Genomic DNA, 19,373 nt, shown 5'->3' with positions numbered 1-19,373 from the left:
CCCTCCCTCTGGAGGAGAAACATAGAGCAGAGCCCTGGTTGGGGTGCAGAGAGGAACTGAGCCACAAATGGGGACCAGTGGAAGAGAGCCATAACTCTCTGCCAAGCATAGCTGCTAGAATGTTGGCCCCCACAGACCTGGAGCCCAGCACCTCAGAGGCCTGGCTAGTCCATCGCCATTTCAGAAGGAGCTGGCACGGTTTCTAACGAGCTGTATTCCATTTGTGTGTTTGCAGAACAGTTTGATTTGTGAACGCTCCTCTGGCAAGACAATTAGTTCCTTCTAGGCCATCTAAGCATGAGGTTTTATAACCACAAACTGCCTAGAGAATGTAAGTAAAGCAAAACTTCCAGAGATGTTTTTATCAAAACTTCATAATCAGATAGTCCTTTCACAAAAGCAACACTACAGTGAGCTGGCTAGTGAGTTTGTGCACCCCTCCCTTCTACTGGATGGAATCAGAACTGCTCACCTGTGTAATTGGACCTATACTACTAACACCTAATGGCAATTCATCTATTCAGAGAGTTTAAAGCTAGAAGGGACCATTATATCATCTAATCACATCTCCTGATTAACGCAGGCCATTAAATTGACTGGAATGTTGAAGCTAGACAGATTTAGACTGGAAATAAGGTATACATTTTTAACAATAAGAGTAATTAACCACTGAAACCATTTAAAGGGGCCGTGGTGGATTGCCCATCATTGGGAATTTCTAACTCAAGATTGGATGTTTTTCTAAAAGATCTGATCTAGGGATTATTTTGGGGACGTTCTAGGGCCTGTGCTATACAGGAGCTCAGATTAGACCATCACAGTGGTTCCCTCTGACCTTGGAGAATCTATGAATAAATTTCATCCAGTTACTCCTGCACTGAGCCCAATAACTTGTGTCTGGCTGCCTTTCTGGAAGAGATGCTTTAGCCAATCTTCATCTCAGGATGCCTTCAGATCACAAATCCACCACTGCTCTTTGTAGTTTGTTCCAATAGTTAATCACTGTTAATATTTTTGGCCTTTTTTCTAATTTGGCTTTGTGTGGCTTCAGCTTCCAGCCATTGGCTCTTGCTCAGCCTCTGTCTGTTAGGCCAAAGAGCACTTTAGTACTCGATATTTTCTTCCCATGAAGGTAGTTATATACTATAGTCTACCTCTCATCCAGTCACCTCTCAATCTTCGTCATAAGCTAAACAGAATGAGCTCTTTCAGTCTCTTACTGTCAGGGATTTCTCCAGCCCTCAATTCATTTTTGGGGTTCTCTTCTGCACCCTCTCTAATTTTTCAGCCTCCTTTGAAAATGATGAAACCAGAACTTCATGCAATATTCTAGTATCAGTCTTATCAATGCCAAAACTGATATAAAAACCACCTCCCTACTTCCTCCTCACTACACATCCAAGAATCGCAGTAGCCCTTTTTGCCACAGCATCACACAGAGCTCCCATTCAGTTGCTTGTCCTCCAGAACCTTAAACCCTTTCCAGAGTCACTGCTTTCCAGGATATAGTTCCCCATTCTGTAGGTATGACCTGCTTAGAAATACAGAACAGAAATGTTTGACTACTACTGTCTTTTCTGCATCCTTAATAATAATTTTACCAGTTCCATCTAGGAACAACAGGTCTATACCATTGCTAGAATTTTGTTGTTGTTGCTGATATTTTTTTTTAAAAAAATAGGAAAGACAAGATGGACGAGGGAATATCTTTTATTAGAGCAGACTTGAAGAAGAGCTCTGTATTGCGCAAAAACTTCTCTCTTTTACCAACAGAAGTTGGTCCAATAAAATATATTACCTCACTTAATTTGTCTCTTTTATACCCCGGGACCATAACGCCTACAACACTGCAAACAAAATTAAAAAAAAACAAAAAAACTCTTTGCTGTTATCCCTACCAGCCATGGATTTTTCCCTTATGTGTTTATCTTCCCTTACCAATTTTATACACTAAGTTCTCATTTATATTGATTGCTATCTATTTTCACTTTTTTCTATTTGTTATATACTGTTCTTTATTTCTAATTGCTTCCTTCACTTTGCCACCGAACTAGGAGGGACTTTTAGCCAAAGTTGTCCTTTCTTGATTGCAGCCATCTAATATATTCTTCTAAAAGAACTTAGTTTTCATTCAGATTTTTCTATCAATTTTATTCATAACTTTCTTCAGCTTTGGGAAGTTAGTCCTTTGGAAGCCCCAAGTGTACGTATTACTGGTTGGGATTATCCTCTATTTACCTAGATTGAATGTAATCCGATCATGATCATTTGTTACTGGGCAACTAGCAACTTCCAGTCCAGTGATGAAATCATCTTTATGCAGAGTAAAAAGGTCCAGAATAGAGTACCACATGTTGGGTGCAATATGTTAGAAAAATCTCTCATTTTAATAATGATTTACTACTGACTACATGACACTTCCAGCCTCTTCCTTTCCACACATTACAGACAGGTGCTTAAGGAGCAATTTATCCTGTTCTCTGGTTTGATTCAGTGGTCCTTAACAGACCCCTCCACCAACCAATACCCCTTCCTGGCTGATGATAGTTAGCACATTGATCTATGTACACTGAAGAAAGGAAAGATGTGGCAAATGGGACAGAATCCAGAGGAGAGCAACAAAAAATGATAAGTTTAGAAAACCTGACCTATAAGGAAAGGTTAAAAAGTCTGGCCATGTTTAGTCTTGAGAAAAAGAGAACTGGGAGGTGGTGGGGGGTGGGGAGGGACCGGATAACAGTCTTCAAATATGTTAAGGGTTATAAATAGGACAGTGATCAATTGTCCTCTGTGTCCACGGATGGTAGGACAAATGGTAATAGGGTTAATCTGCAGCAAGGGAGATTTAGGTTAGATATTAGGAAACTCTTTGAAACTACAAGGGTAGTTAAGCTCTGGAATAGCTTCCAAGGGCATTGTGGAATCCCTGTCATTGCAGGTTTTTAAGAACAAATCAGACAAACCCCTGCCAGGCATAGCTTAGGTTTATTTGGTCCTGTTTTGCACTGGGGGCTGGATTTGATGACCTCTCAAGGTCCTTTCCAGCCCTACATTTCTAGGATAAGATGTTGTGGATCTGGTTTATCAATAATTCTCACACAGCTAATGATGTCTAATGTGGAGTGCCACCCTCCTTTTGACCCACTCTATCTTTCTATACAGGTTGTAACCAGTGATTTTAACATTCAGATCATGTGAACCATCCTACCAGCTTTCAGCGATGCCAATTACATCAAATTTCTTATCAATGAGAATTTCCTCTTGCTTCTTACCCAGGCTCTTACCATTGGTATTAAGCTTGGACTAATCCCTACTGATGTGGCATTCGCTCATCACTGGCTCAAAAGGAAGGGTGCCCCCTACTATATCACTGACACCATTTGGTGGAGCACCTTGGATTTTCTTTGAGGTTTCCCACGCAAGCACTGATCAGGCATGACCAACCCTGCTTAGCTTTTGAAACTTGATAAGATCACAGGCTAAGGTGGAATGGCTGAAGGCAGAATACAGCAGAGGGTTGAAACAGTGGATAGAGATCTGTAGGTGGTGATGTGACGTACAGTAATATTATGCTATGCATGAATATGCACGAGATATGTTAAAATTAGAATTAAAAATGTTTGCACAGATAGGAGGGTTGCTTTTAATCCAAGACATTATCAGATCTGGAAACATGCTGAAGGAGTGAGTTGCTGGAGTATTGATATATTCCACATACAGAAAACACCCAAAGGGGCACTTGTATTCCCTCTTCAATATCTATATAACTGTACAGTCTGTGTAGACGATTAACTGACGCTTAACAGGGGAGGAGAGAGTTGGGGTTTCCTGCATGAAATGTATGTTATCAGCCCCACTCCCACCCCGAGTTATAGTTCGTCCTCCCACACTCCCTCCACCCCACATCTCATTCTCCATCAGCTAGTTTGTTGGGAGTATTTGAAAGAAAGAACATAAGAATGGCCCTACTGGGTCAGGCCAAAGGTCCATCTAGCCCAGTGTCCTGTCTTCTGACAGAGGACAGTGCCATGTGCCCCAGAGGGAATGAACAGAACAGGTCATCATCAAGTGATCCATCCCCTGTCACTCATTCCCAGCTTCTGGCAAACAGAGGCTAGGGACACCATTCCTGGCTTAAAGGCCCTCCTGTCTGTTTGGGGAGGGTTGAAGGGTCTGAACGAAGACGACATTACAAGAGCACTCAATGCTCACGGTGCAGCTGATCACCAGCTGCGGCCTCCAGGAAAATGTTGTCTCTGGTAAAATGATGCAAACTTGTGCTGTGACCCCAGTGTATTATATACAGGAACTGGAACTCAGAACAGAGGGGATAGATAGGCAGCATAGCCAAAGAATCCCCAACGTCAAGCACCGAGAAGCAGGAGGGTAGGAGAAGGGGTCTTGCAAGAAACTCAAACCATATCCAGTTCCTTCCACCTCCAGGCTAGACTAGGCCTGAGAATCCAGGAAGGGCAGAAAACATTTGAGTATATGCAATTTTCTATTCATGGTGGACAGCATTTGGGGCTCTAAGGATACTGACAACTGCAGAAGAGGTGGGACTCTAGAGGAACCTGGTCAGAAGGCCAAGTCTTCAACACAGGAGACTGTCCAAAAGGCCATGAAGGGGTGCTCTGGGACAGTGGGCCTGTTACAGAGGTGCACTAGAAGCAGCTGAAGGATGCCAAAAGGAAGGATGGTTTGTTGCATATAGCAGTAACTTGTGACTTTGGAGACCAAAGTTCAAGTCCCTCCTCCGTCACAGACTTCCTGTGTGAGCTTGGGCAAGTCACTTATTTTCTCTACCTCGGTTCCCCACCTACAAAACAGGGATAACAGCATTGCCGTGCCTCACAGGGGAGTTGTGGGGATAAATACACTGAAGATTGTGAGGTGCTACTTGAAGGGGTCACACACTTAACTGTTCACATAGGCCGCCAAGCTCTGCATTAGTCAGCTTCTTAAGTGCAAATGCAGGTTCAGCTGGCAATGCAGGCTGTAGCTGGGGGGGCAAGAGACCCAGTGGGGGCTCTGACCAGAGGGAGGAGCCCAGCTCAGCCTACGTAAGCATCCAAGGATGCCACCCCAGTTCATACAGACTGAAAAACCACAATCAAATAGGGCCTCATTTTGTTCAGCCGGTCACATTTAATACTAGGTAGTTGGTGTTCTCCTGACTCCTGTCCACACATTGCTAGAATTAATACTAACCCCCAGGCATTAGTTACACAAAGGTGTCACTTCCTCTCAGGCTAAGCTATGGAGGCTGTTGCTTCAACCTCTTTCAAGAGAAGCTTGTGTTTTAAGCCACACCTTGGCCCTCCACTTATTATCAACACCAATAACGGGTGGGGTTTGCATCTCCAAGGTCTTCAGTGTCAGTATAAACTACATGCGATGACAACCACCACTGAAAGGCAGCCACCTCTGAGGTGAAATGCAGCTGCTGCACATGAGCACGTCAGCACTATGCGACAGGCCAGGAAGAAAACAGAATACTTAGCTCCACTGCATCATACAGATGGACTAATCTCAGTGTCATTTCTTGGGGTACCCAGGATCCAAGAAAGAGAGGCCAAAACCAAACTAACAAAACACATGTTCCCCTTAAGACAGCGTACAAACCAACCCCAGCCAGCAGACTTTCTCGTTCTCTTATTGTGCCACGAGGCAGGCAGGCTTTCCCCCTTAGGCTTCAAGTCAGGGAAGGAGCAGCCATCTTAACCAAGTTCATAAAGCCCTTACCTCACAGCAACCAAATTTACAGTCAGAAAGCAAAGTCTCTAAGGCCCAGGTCAGACTAATGCCTGAGGCCTGCAATCAGTATGTCCTCCAGTCCCCTCTTTCTCACTCTGCCTCCTTTTGCTGTTTATATAGCCCAGAAACAGGGTGGAGCTGGCTGCTTCTTGGCTGTGCGCAGGCTATTGTGGCCCTAAGCTCTGGACCATGCCTTAAAGAGGCAGTACATCCTACCACACCAGGGACATGCTGGTGTGCTTTCAATCAGGATATAAATATTTAATCTGAGTGCTACGGTGAGTCTGATCTTCCCCAGCGTGAATTACCATCTCTGTGCCATGTTCACTGAGGGAGACAAGGCGAGTGAGGTAATATCTTTCATTGGACTGTTGGTGAGAGAGACCAGCTCTGGGGCTTGCACAGAGCTCTTCTTCAGGTCCTGTTTAAGCTCAGAATCTTGTCTCTTTCACCAACAAAAGTTGTGTCAGTAAAAGATATAACCTCAGCCACCTTGTCTGTCTAATATCCTGGGATGAACATAGCTACATTTACCCTGCAAACCATACTCATTTTTTAGTCAGTCTCTTTCAGTCCCATCATTCCCTCCCCAGTCCATCCTCCACCTTCTTATACAGGGCTCAGATCCTCAGCTCTGGTGTAATACAGAACATTGACAAGCTCCCCTTCATTTTCTGCTGAGAATGTCAGTTTCTGTTCTCCTTCCTTGACAGGGGCTGACCCTGAAGGAATATGGACAGATCTCTCCTTTTAATTTCTCTTCTGGAAAATAAAACAAAACAACACAAATACACACAATGTACTCACCTTTAAGAGACAATATCGTGTGTTGGATCATGCACAGGACTGGGAGCCTGGATTGCTGGATTCTGTATGAGGCTCTGGGAGGAGGGGTGGTGAGTATCAGTCACAGCTGGTGTGGCTGATAGACAAGACTCCTGGGTTCCCTTTGTGGCTTTGAAAGGGAGTGTTCTCTAGTGGTTAGAGCAGAGGACAGCCGGCACTGATTGATTCTGGGGGACAGTGATTTTTGTGATGGCGTCCCTAATGCTCCCCCAACTGATGGTTGGCCTCATGACCAGTGTGAAAGTGAAACTGTGACATACCCAGGTACAATGTGGACAAATGAGCAGCTGTGCCATCCCTGCCCTGCAACCTTGGGTGCCTTACAATGCCTTGCTGATGGAGTTCCTACCTGGGTCGCTCACAAACAGCCTTCCAGCATGCAAGCCACACCCTGAGCCTCTGTGTGTAACTGCAGCCTGCCAGCCACACTTGGGTTACAGTCTGGCCCTCACCAGCCTCGGTTATACTACAGGGTGACCCCAACACACTCGCAGTCTTAGATTTTCACCCAGAAATGTCTGTCCTGTACTGCCCAGCCCTCTCCCCGACAATATGAGTTTATATAAAGTCTGTTATTTCTTTAATAGAAATAATATGTATATCCCATGCCACCCCAAATGGAGTTTCCCAAACACTTCAATTTAAACACCCTGCATTAGATAAAACAATAAAACAACTATTAACTACAAAGAGAGAGATATTAGTAAATGTCTTATCTTTATTTTTCTTGTAACCATTTCTGACTTTTATGCCTCATTACTTGTACTCACTTAAAATCTAACTTAACAAACTATATCAGATTCGAGCAAAGTTTCTCACCATACACTTTCAGCAGTCTTACTAACCAAACTTCTTAGGTCAGGACCCTTTCTCCCAGAATCCAATGCATGCTTCCTTTGTCCTTTCTGATGCAGTGAATCGATAGGAATAGAGTGTGTGGGGGAGGGTATCCTTTGTGGTGTTTGTCCCTCCTTTGTATAGTTTCAGTCCCCCTCTTGAAAAATGTTTCCAATTAGATATCAGGAGACAAAAAGTCTACAGGGAAGGATGTTCCCTGCTGCTTTTTCCTCACCTGTTTGAATTTCCTTTGCTCCTCTTCCTGTTTAATGATTCTGTTTACTACTTAAATGCAAATTAAGCAGAGCACACATTCCTTTGTTTAGGACAGACCAATTTGCCAATCCCAGTTTGGAACATGTCTTAACAACACCATACAGTGGAATCTTATAATTTCACATATAAAATTGACACATGTATATTATTAGGATGATACTGATCAGTAAATTATGAGTTTTCAAATGATACCTTGTGTGAAGGCTGATTCCCCACTCTGGCACCTTGAGTGCAGAAGGTGGGGGCCCGCAAGGATTCTAAAAACTAATACTGGCCACTCCAGGCTGATATTAAACTCCCAAGGTTACAGCTTTTCTCTGACTTTGGATGGGTAGATGCTGCCACCACCCAAGTGCAAAAACCCCTTTGAGAACCCAGGAAGGCACATTTGGGAATTCCTTGCTGTGGGTACCCTCATGCCCTTTCACAGCCCATTCCCTTTCTCCAGGGAAGAGCTAAGAAAGAAAACAAAGGAAACCAGCTGTTTCCACCAGCTAATTAAACAACCTGTGCACAAACATCTTAGGAAACAAAATCCAATCCTGTTCTTAAAAAAGGTAAATTTTATTAAAAAGAAAAAAAATTAATTTGAAAACTTAGGCTATTGCTAGATTTTTTTAAAAAACCACTTACAAGGGTTAGCATCAAGAATAAGGTTCTTGAGCTCCATCTTAAAGGTTACAAGCAAACAAAAGCATTTGGGGTTAGCCCAGAGGAGTCCACAAGCCATAAAGAAATAAACAGAGATAAACCTAATTGCGTCTTCCTAGACATTTCCTGATTTACTTACATATCTGGGGTTCCAAATGAGTAGTTTCTAGGTATGATTTGATGATTTTTCATACCAGACACAAGCTCTTACAGCATAGTTTCAGCCCTGTCTCTGCTTCTCGGGAGAACAGCACAGACGGACAAAGGGGAAGTTTTTTCCCAATTTTTAAAAGTTCTAGCTCTCCCATTGGCTCTTTTGGTCAGGTGCCCACTCCCTTCCTTTTACCTATGCAGGGAGACTTTTTAACCCTTTACAGGTAAAGCAAGTAGAGAACAACTACTAAGAGGGATTTTATAGCTAACTGGCTGGCTGGGTGTCCATAAAAGGGAGCTACCTCCCCGCATCCCCGCCCCCATCCGCACGCCGTTCAATTATCACACCTTGCAAGGTTATTACAAAGGTTATTTCAACAGTGTGTAGGGTGTGAATACACGGGTACATTCTGCCACACAACCTTAATGAGAGGGGGTAGAAGAAGAGGGACAGACTCAGGTGGAATTAATATAAAGGGGATCTTTACTGAGGCTGCTGGATGCTGGCAGACCCTGTGGTTGTTTTGAATGCTTTCATTTCCACCACTTGTTCTGTCTAGTGGTTCTATACAGGGTCTCGCTGGGTCCCAGTCTAGCCATTGTGATGCCCAATATAAGTAAACTTCACCAGCTTAAATAGATCAAATATCTAGAAGATTTTTCTTGACTTCACTGAAAAAGGCTAAAGCAGAGAGATTCCAGTAGAAAACAGAGAGTCCCTACAAGGGAAAAACAAATGCAGAACGTGCCATGTGCGAGCAGCAGATAGAGTGGCTTCCGCACAGCAATGCTGGGCATGTGTCCCATGGCCTGCAGGGAAGATCAAGAAAGCGGCAGCACCAAGATAAGCCCTGACAGTGCTAGAAGGAGGGCGACTCGAGGGGCAAATCCAAGAGCCTTGTGGCCTCTGCTGGAGGCTGGTTTGCACTCAAACCTCACGAAGTCCACATCCAACCCTTTCTCCCCTTTTGGAGCAGCACACTCAGACTCGGTGGTGCAGCCCTTCATTGCAGTTTTTAGGGGTAGGACACCTGCACAGAGGAAGAAGCACATACCAGGCATCAGGGGAGCTCTGGCTCATCCTGTCGCTAGTCAGTCCCAATAGTGCTACCCCCTGTGAGGCTATCAAGGTTGTTCTAGTCTCCCTGTCCTTCTCTGATCCTTCCTCTTCCCACCCCTCATCCCCTGCCACTTCCAGTCACCGGCAGGACACTAAGTGTTAGCTCCTCTGCTGGGCAGGAGAGTTCCTGTCAGGTCACTTTCTCTGAAAGCCTTTAGATGTTTCTTTTAAAATGTATTTAAAGAGGCAACTGGAGTCAGTTTGATTGACCGGAAATAATGGGGGTCAACTGGGCTCCCCCCACCCCCTGCTTTCTGATGAATAAAAGGATGGGAAGCTTTTCAATTTTTCCCCTCACATGGGGATTTTTCTACTTATTACATTAGGAATCAGGATTTTTTTCTACTCTGGAAGTCTCTATGGCCAGCTGGAGAACTGGCAGTATTATTGTGTCAGAGAAAGTATGCATGTAATTATGTATCTAAATACATGAGTGATGTTTATTCAGACTGGGAGTCACCTGGTGGCTCTGTTACACACAGTCCAGCAAGTCCTTTTTCTTAGTGTGCAAGCACTCTTTAGTCTGACAAGATGCTGGGTGGTTGTTAGCTTGTGAAGCAGGTGTTTTTTTGGTGGGGTTCGGGGCTGTTGCAAGCAGCAGGAGAGTTTGCTCTCTGTCTTAATCTCTCTATCTAGAGCCAATACTTGGTGCATTGCTTCCTGGGAATCAGGCTTTGGTTTGGAGGCTGAGATTTCTGAAAGAGAGGGTTGCTTGCAATCACCTCTGTTCAGGGATTGATGTATGTAGTGTAAATAAACAAGTTACACTCAGAAAATACTCAGACTCCATAACACTAATTTATTTTCTAAGGGGAAGCCAGCCTGCTACCGATCAGCAGCAAGGAGACACTGTTTACATTTTTTTTAATTCAGGAAAAATGGAATTACCAGACCAGATCAGATTAGGGGTCCATCTAATCCAGTATCCTGCCACCAACAATAACCAGTAGCATATGTTTCAGAGGAAGATCATGGTTATACATAGCTAAATGGTCACCTGTCCCGAGGGGAAGTTTCTTCATAATCTCCATTTAGGTAGTAGCTGTTTTAGACTCAGAAGCAAGAGGGCTTAGATCTTATCTACCATAAGTGTAGATGTTCTTATCCATACTTATTAATTTTCTAAATGTCTGATTCTTTTATGAAGCCTGCTAAGATCTTGGCTTCAATAATACCCTGTGGCAATGAATTCCACAGGTTAACTGTACACAACATGGAAAGGGGGGGAAAAACATTCCCTTGTACCAGTTTCAGATTTGTTCCCATTCAGTGTCATTGATATTTCTTTTGCTTTTTTTTAAATTTGCTTTCTCTCATTTCTCTTTGAAGCATTTCATAGAATGGCATTTGCAAAATTAACCAAAATCTAACAGGAAAAAATAAATAAGTTACCGATGGTTATTTTCCCAGCTATATCAAAACACTGGGTCTGGACTCCCGTACAACTCACGGTGTTTTCACTACACTGGTAAGAATTCTCAGCGTAGCATGCTGGACACTGCAGGCCATTGGGAATGGTGTTCATCAGTGGCACTGGGAACAACCAGAAGGATCACAGTCAGCTTTGACAATGTTAGCAGGGACAGCTGGCATTGGGTTGAGGGAGCTTGGCAGCAAATCATCAAATGGCCCTTTAAATCCTCCCACAACAAGGGACTACAGGTCTAGCTCAGGATATACCACAGGCAGTTGAGTCTAGTCTCTGCTGACATGAGAGTTTTGCGGAGTGAAGCCTTCTCCCGTGTAGAATCTGGTTAGTAGGAACTCAGACGCCTATCCTACTCCTCCCCACCCCAGCGGGGAGTTATTCAGTGCAAGGCTTGTTGTGACAACTGGTCTATAACTTTTACCATGGAAAATAGGTTGTTATTTTCAATGAGGAATGTAATAAATAGGTGCAAGAGAACCAGAACAGAGAGACTAAATTAGTCCAAACCAAAAGCCACACCGATATAATTCAAGGACTACGTTGAAATCATGCTCTGTAAACACAGAAGACTTGGAAACAGAAGTTAATGAACCAAAATCGGTGTCAGCTATTAGGCCTAATTGGTGGACAAAATAATGAGGGGATGGGCTGTTCTGTCCATCCCTCCCTTTTCGGGTTCTTTTTTGGGAGGGAGCAGAACACTCAAAAGAACAGACAGAGACTACTGAAGTGAGCTTCACCATCATGGCTGCCATACCCACTCCCATGCCTGTTTCCTGGGACCCCAGGCCTTTGTCATCCTGATCCTGAGAGATCAGGGCCAGAGAGAGGGATCCAGATGACATCACCGCCTTTACTGTCTCCAGCTGAATCCAAAATGCAACCGAGAGTGACAGTTATTTACCCCAAGAGACTAAACAAGGGGTTTTTTTCCTCCTAAAGACTCTCTCCAGCTAAAGGGAAAGGGTGTGAAAATGAAAGCCTGATTTCATACTTTACCTTTCAAAGGCTTTCATAGCTTTTCCTTCTTTTCTATTTCTTTATTAAAAGGATGTTTCATGGTGTGTTTCCCATGGTGCTAAGCAGGCTGAGGTCTCTGTATATCAAACCCCGGACCTTGTTTAACACTGTTTAATGTTGGACAGCGACTGGGTTATTTTACCACCATATACTCCCTCTCACTTAATACAACAGGCCCACTGCAGGTCAAGTGGCTATTCTCAGGGACTGAGAGTTATTCAGTCCACTGCTCCCGGCATGTTCTCAGGGACTCAGTGTTATTCCGTAGAGCACCCCTGTAAAGCAGGTGAAATTTCCTACTGAAATCTCACCTCATTCTTAATCTCTCACAACAGCTTGGAGAGCAGCAGGGCAATCCCTGGCGGGGTCTGGGTGAATTCCCAGTTTGGTGCAAACTTAGGATAGAGAGCAGGAGTTTCACTGTAAGCCTAGGATGAGCCTCCTCCTGGCAGGTGGGTGGGAAGAGGAAGAGGAGGCGATGGAAAGGGGAGGAGAGCACATGCCGTAGATACATACGTGGGTCAGACGCTGTTTTACAGTCTTCTCCCACACCGCAGGTAATTCTGCTCCTGTGTGTCATTCCGTTCCCAAAGTTCATACTAATGGGGTCTGTTCGGCAACTATTGGAGTACAGGTAGGACTTTTGGGTTATCACAATCCTCCTTGACACTATAACAAAGAAAAACATGTGGAGTTACGAACAAAACAGGCCCACTGTGATGCTTTGAGGCTCCCCCAGAGCAGTAAGGGGTTCTCTCACCGCCAGTCCTGTAACTTTGGGTGTGTTAACGCTACATTGCTGTGGCTGTGTCTATACTGTCACTTTCAGGGCTAAAACTTTTGTCGTTCAGGGGTGTGAAAAAACGCCCCCCCCCCCAAGCGACTAAAGTTTTAGCCCTGAAAATTGCCAATATAGACAGCGCTTTATCACCGGGTGCCATGCTCCCAGCGATAAAGCTACCGCCCCTCGTTAGGGGTAAGGGTTTTTTTTAATCGCTGGGAGAGTTCTTCCCCCGGCGATAAAGTGTGTCTATACTGCCCACTTCACAGTGCTGCCATGCTGTAATGTGGCTAGTGTAGACATACCCTATGACTCAGAGCCTTGACACCAGTAGCCACCCTACAAGCATAAAGGTCTTACCCAGCCCAGTTACTCCTGCCCCGGCGACTCCACCAGCCCTTCTGATCCTGAGTCCCCAGAAATCTCTCTACCCACCAAGTTCTTAACTACTGGACACTCGGACTTTCCCAACTCTGCTTCGTCACCCCCCAGAAGAAGTGAAACTTGCCCCTGGTTATCAGTTCATTTTGGCAAACACACTCCACACAGTTTGCACATCAGAGACCTGCTTGGGGTAAAAATCAACAAGACATTTATGTTGTAGACAAATCACAGTTCCAAAGATGAACTAGGAAGAAGCAGCAAACACGGACAAGTGACACAGAAAATAAACATAAATATTCAACTTCAGGCTTTACACTTCAACATTAGCTAAATTCCCTTTGCTAATAGAAGTTACCTTTGAACAGTTTCCCAGCATATCCCCTGCCATAGAGGGGATCCAGTGTGCAAGACAGACAGCCCCATGCCTGAGACTGTTCCTCAGTTCTGATACCTTTCACTTCAAATCCTGTTCCCTTCTCTTGTAAGAGGGTTTGCAGGGGTTTATCCTTTCTCTCAATTCATGGTTAATCAGAGCATTGCGGGGGGTTCCCTCTCAATTTGACAGTCAGGGTGTCTCTGTCAACTGTAATAGTCCATAATTTGTCTTTTCATGCGTCATTACTTGGGACTGGTTTTGTGAAAACACCTGGCTTGGAAGGAGCCCGTCGCTGCTGTGAGGTGTTGTCATAAACATAAAGGGAAGGGTAAACACCTTTAAATCCCTCCTGGCCAGAGGAGAAACCCTTTCACCTATAAAGGGTTAAGAAGCAAGGATAACCTCCCTGGCACCTGACCAAAATGACCAATGAGGAGACAAGATACTTTCAAAGCTGGAGGGGAGGGAGAAACAAAGGTTCTCTCTGTCTGTGTGTTATTTTTTGCCAGGAAGAGAAAAGGAATGGAGTCTTAGAACTTAGTAAGTAATCTAGCTAGAGATGCGTTAGATTCTGTTTTGTTTAAATGGCTGATAAAATAAGCTGTGCTGAATGGAATGTATATTCCTGGTTTTGTGTCTTTTTGTAACTTAAGGTTTTGCCTAGAGGGATTCTCTATGTTTTGAATCTGATTACCCTGTAAGGTATTTACCATCCTGATTTGACAGAGGTGATTCTTCTACTTTTTCTTCAATTAAAATTCTTCTTTTAAGAACCTGATTGCTTTTTCATTGTTCTTAAGATCCAAGGGTTTGGGTCTGTGGTCATCTATGCAAATTGGTGAGGATTTTTATCAAGCCTTCCCCAGGAAAGGGGGTGTAGGGTTTAGGGAGGATTTTGCGGGGGAAAGACATTTCCAAGCGGGCTCTTTCCCTGTTATATATTTGTCAGACGCTTGGTGGTGCCAGCAATAAAGTCCAAGGGCAAAAGGTAAAATAGTTTGTACCTTGGGGAAGTTTTAACCTAAGCTGGTAAGAATAAGCTTAGGGGATCTTTCATGCAGGTCCCCACATCTGTACCCTAGAGTTCAGAGTGGGGAAGGAACCTTGACAGGTGTATTTAAAATTGTAGCATAGGGCATGAGCATACTGTGCTATATACAGAAATACACAGATTCATACCCACAGTCTGTATACATGTCTCCTAAGAACCATCAAGTTCAGAACATTACAAGCTTTCATAAAAGATCTTACTCGACATATTTTTATACACAATAACATGGTGTACAACTGGTTGATTCAATTGCTTACTCTTTGGGGTTCAGATTCTCCCATCCCCGTTCTCCCCTTGGAGTGTCTGGACCCTGACTATCACACCCAGCCCTGAGGGGCATTCCTTCCTGCAGTGACTTCTTTGCTCCCTCTCTTCCCTTTCCCCGCAATCATGACACAGCATGGCCTTCCCAGCATCGTGACAGGATGATACAAAACAATATGGGGCTTGAGGACAACAAAACCATCCTGCAGCTGGTGCTGATGGGGGCATGGCGATTACCCACAATCACATCTCAGACACTAGGGAGGAGTTTCATGCCTCCCCACCTCATACTGTAATATTTACATGGGGAGCAGCTAGTGGCCACCAAGTCTCACTGCAGCTGTACCCCAGCAAGAACACCCCATTCTTGGGACTCTTTAGTAAACAGTTGTTACCCACTGGTCCAAGATATGCTGCGTGCCCATCTGTGCCCACTCCATGCATGATAGTCCGTTACAGCCCTGAGCTACCAAGAGCCTCGCTTCAGCTGTAGAGACTTGTGCTGTTAGTCCTGGAGGTCCTCAATTCACTACTGGGCTCCTCGGTCGAGCAGAGAAATGTATTACATGATCAAATGGTTGGAAGTTGAAGCTAGACAAATTCAGACTGGAAATAAGGCATAACTTGTGAGTAATTTACCAATGGTCATAGTAGATTCTCCATCACTGACAATTTTAAAATCAAGATTGGATGTTTTGGTAAAAGATCTGCTCTAGGAATTATTGGGGGGAAAGTTCTCCGGCCTGCATTCTATAGGAGATCCTGACTAGATGGTCGCAGTGTCCCTTCTGGCCTTGAAAACTATGAATCCCTGTTGTATTGGCCAAGAAGGAGACCAGTTTTATCCCTGTGCCCTGTAAAGTCTTGGTAAGGCTGCTGAGAAGCGGGGGAGTTTATCTATCTACATCCCTAGACTCACTGATGCTGGTCTATCTCTAACGCTAGATGCTTGTATAGTGCTGGCTCTCTACCAATCAGGGCTGGGTCATGGGAGGACTCTGGGCATCAAGTGAGCTGCTCAGTATCAGGACCGGAGGTCAAGATCAATCCAGAGACAGGCCACGTCAAAACCAAGTCAGAGTCTGTTAAAAATTGAGAGAGTGAGGCATGAATCAGGGTAAGGCTGGCAAGGGGCTTTCACCAAGGACAGCAAAGGGCTTTAAGCCAAGGAGAGTAAACCAGGACCAAGGTTGACTAGGTTAGGAGTCAGGAGTCTGTCACTGCGAGGTTTGGCAAAGGGCAGTCTAAGACAGAAACACACTGGTGGTCTGCGTTGCTCAGGCAACTTTCAGAAACATCTTCCTGGTTTATATGGGGAGTGCCAGGGAATCATGGAGGGCTGTCGCTTGTCCTTGTTCGGGCAGGACTGCCTGTGGGGCTTCATGTCTCAGCACCTCAGGGTGGCATCCCAGATTGCAGCGAGGAAGTAGCGTCTCCCCGAGCCCCTGGTTCCAGGCCAGTGGGTCCTTACGCAGTCTATCTGTCCCTGTTTCTATACCAGGCTCCTGAGTCTAGCACCCTCCCACAGGAGCTGCCTATGGGAGCCCTCTGGTATCTGACACTGCCTGGGTTAAAGGTGAATCTCACTCACCCAGCTGGGTTGTGTCCAGATGTCGACGCAGGTGCCTTGAGGGGATGACAGGGTGACTTAGGGACTGGGGATGTGGATAAGTGGGAAGGGATACAGGCAAAGCTACAGTGCTGGGGCCATAAATCTGGATGCTCAAACAGGTGCCCTGGAGAATCAAATTGGTGTTTAGGTCCCTCCCCTCCACATTTGAAAACTGGACCCTCACACTGTTGCCAGGTAGGGAACACTGCTTGGCTTAATAATAATACTTAGTGCTTTTCATCCAGGGAGTTCACAAGCATCATGCCCCACCCTTTGATTGATGGGAAACTGAGGCATAGAGTGGGTATGTAACTCACCCAGGGTAACCCAGCCAGTCAGTGGCAGAGACAGGAATAAAACCCAGGAGTCTTGCCTCCCAGCTCTGTCCCACTGCACCACTCTGGTTTAAGCTCTCTCTTACCTACCTTGTACAATTTCATGCTTTATGACCCCACAGGTATCTTTGCCACTATCTCAGGTTTCCATGGGGCCGGAACAGCTCGCCCCTATTTCATGGCAAACCTCGCACTGAAGAGAGCTCCCTAGGGAAGGAAAGGGAACACACTTTGTCTTAGCGGTTGCTATGAATGTTTCTCACTTCTCCTTTCAAGCTTCCTCTTCTTCACCAGCAGGCATCCTCTGGTTTTCCTCTTGTATCTGCTGACCTGTCTGACTAAGCCACAACGTTCAAGGGAACAGTCAGCAACGCTGCTGGGGCTTGTATGTCCTGAGGGGTCAGTATCACTTTACAGCTGGTATGGAGCCTTGGGGGATAGGATTCCCTGATTCTTCTAGTCCAGGGATGGCACTAATGCATGATGCAGCTCTCCATTTCCCCCCTCGTGCCTCATTTCCTCTCTGCTTCAACCACAATGGAGATAACTCACTGGAGAGAGTACCCTGCAGCTAGAACCTCTTATGAAAGGAGACTCAAAGAGCTTGTCTTGTTTAGCCTAATCAAAAGAAGGCTGAGGGGAGATAGGATTGCTCTCTATAAATATATCAGAGGGATAAATACCAGGAAGGGAGAGGAATTATTTAAGCTCAGTACCAATGTGGACACAAGAACAAATGGATATAATCTGGCCATCCGGAAGTTTAGACTTGAAATTAGAAAAAGGTTTCTAGCCATCAGAGGACTGAAGTTCTGGAACAGCCTTCCAAGAGGATCAGTGGAGGCAAAAGACATATCTGGCTTCAAGATTAAGCTTGATAAGTTTATGAAGGGGATGGTATGATAGGATAGCCTAATTTTGGCAACTAATTGATCTTTGACTGTTAGTGGTAAATATGCCCAATGGCCTGTGATGGGATGTTAGATAGGGTGGGATCTGAGTTACTACAGAGAATTCTTTCCTGGATGTCTGGCTGGTGAGTTTTGCCCACATGCTCAGGGTTTAGCTGATCACCATATTTGGTGTCAGGAAGGAATTTTCCTCCAGGGCAGATTGGCAGAGGCCCTGGGGGTTTTTCGCCTTCCACTGCAGTGTGGGGCCTGGGTTACTTGCTGGAGGATTCTCTGCACCTTGAAGCCTTTAAGCCATGAGATGAGGACTTCAGTAGCTCAGACATAGGTCAGGGATTTGTTGCAGGAGTAGGTGGGTGAGATTCTGTAGCCTGCGTTGTGCAGGAGGTCAGACTAGATGATCATAATGGTCCCTTCTGACCTTAAAGTCTATGAGTCTCTTTTCTAATGTCTAGCTGGTATTTCCTCCCATTTAGTTCCTGATCCCTTCTCTTCTCGTCATTTCCTCCCATTTAGTTCCTGATCCCTTCTCTTCACTTAAAGCAAAGTGAGCATTGGGCATGAAGGATGAATCCAGCTAACCCCAAACCCCATTCATCCCTGTCAAGGCTTATTCCCCATTCTGGTACTTCAAGTGCAGAAGGTGGGGTTCCTCAAGGATTTTAAAAATTAATACTGGCCACTCCGGGCTTGTATTAACCTCCTAAAGTCACAGCTTTTCTCTGACCTTGGATGGGTACATGCTGCCACCACGCAAATGCAAACTCCTTGGAACCCAGGAAGGCGCACTTGGGAATTCCTTCCTGTGGGGTACCCTCAAGCCCTTTCACTCCCTCACTCCGGGGAAGAGGTGAGAAAGAAAACAAAGAAAATTAGCTGTTGTCCCCAGCTAATTAAACAACATATGCACAAACCTCTGAGGACATCAAAAATCCAATCCTGTTCTTTAAAAAGGGTAAATTTTATTAAAAACAAAAAGAAAGAAAATACATCTGGAACTTAGGCTTTTGCTAGATTTAAAAAGAAACAATTACAAAAATTAAGCATCAAGATAGCTCTCTTGAGGTTCAGCTTAAAGGTTACAAGCAGAACAAAAGCACCTGGGGATAGCACAGAGGAGTCCACAAGCCAGTAAAAAATAAACAGGAATAACCCTAATCGTGTCTTTCTAGACATTCCCTAATTTACTTACATTTCTGGGGTTTCAGATAAGCAATGTTTAGGTATGATCTGATGGTTTTTCATACCTGGCTTAAAGCTTCTCACAGCATAACTGCTCCCTGTTCCCCTCTTTCCCAGAGAATAACAACACACAGACAAAGGGAAGTTTTTTCCCAATTTTAAAAAGTTCTAGCCCTCCCATTGGCTCTTTTGGTCAGGTGCCCACTCCTTTCCTTTCACCTGTGGGCTTGTTAACCCTTTACAGGTTGTCATAAATATAAAGGGAAGGGCAAACCCCTTTGAAATCCCTCCTGGCCAGGGGAAAGCTCCTCTCACCTGTAAAGGGTTAAGAAGCTAAAGGTAACCTCACTGGCACCTGACCAAAATGACCAATGAGGAGACAAGATAC

At 44.9% G+C, this 19,373-nt stretch overlaps 1 protein-coding gene across 1 annotated transcript; it reads right to left on the bottom strand.

Moving 5' to 3' along the window:
• Positions 1-8,327: 8,327 nt before the first annotated feature.
• LOC140911873 (phospholipase A2 inhibitor gamma subunit B-like) lies at positions 8,328-19,074 on the bottom strand. The gene is given in 6 exon segments (XM_073345934.1): positions 8,328-9,551; positions 11,033-11,173; positions 12,606-12,758; positions 16,983-17,099; positions 18,996-19,033; positions 19,070-19,074. Coding segments are annotated over 6 exon segments (663 nt in total). The 3' UTR covers positions 8,328-9,342.
• Between the last annotated feature and the right edge of the window lie 299 nt (positions 19,075-19,373).

Source organism: Lepidochelys kempii, chromosome 5 (assembly GCF_965140265.1).
Source record: "Lepidochelys kempii isolate rLepKem1 chromosome 5, rLepKem1.hap2, whole genome shotgun sequence".
NCBI classification, from domain to species: Eukaryota; Metazoa; Chordata; order Testudines; family Cheloniidae; genus Lepidochelys; species Lepidochelys kempii.
This window is presented reverse-complemented; position numbering and strand designations above follow the sequence as displayed.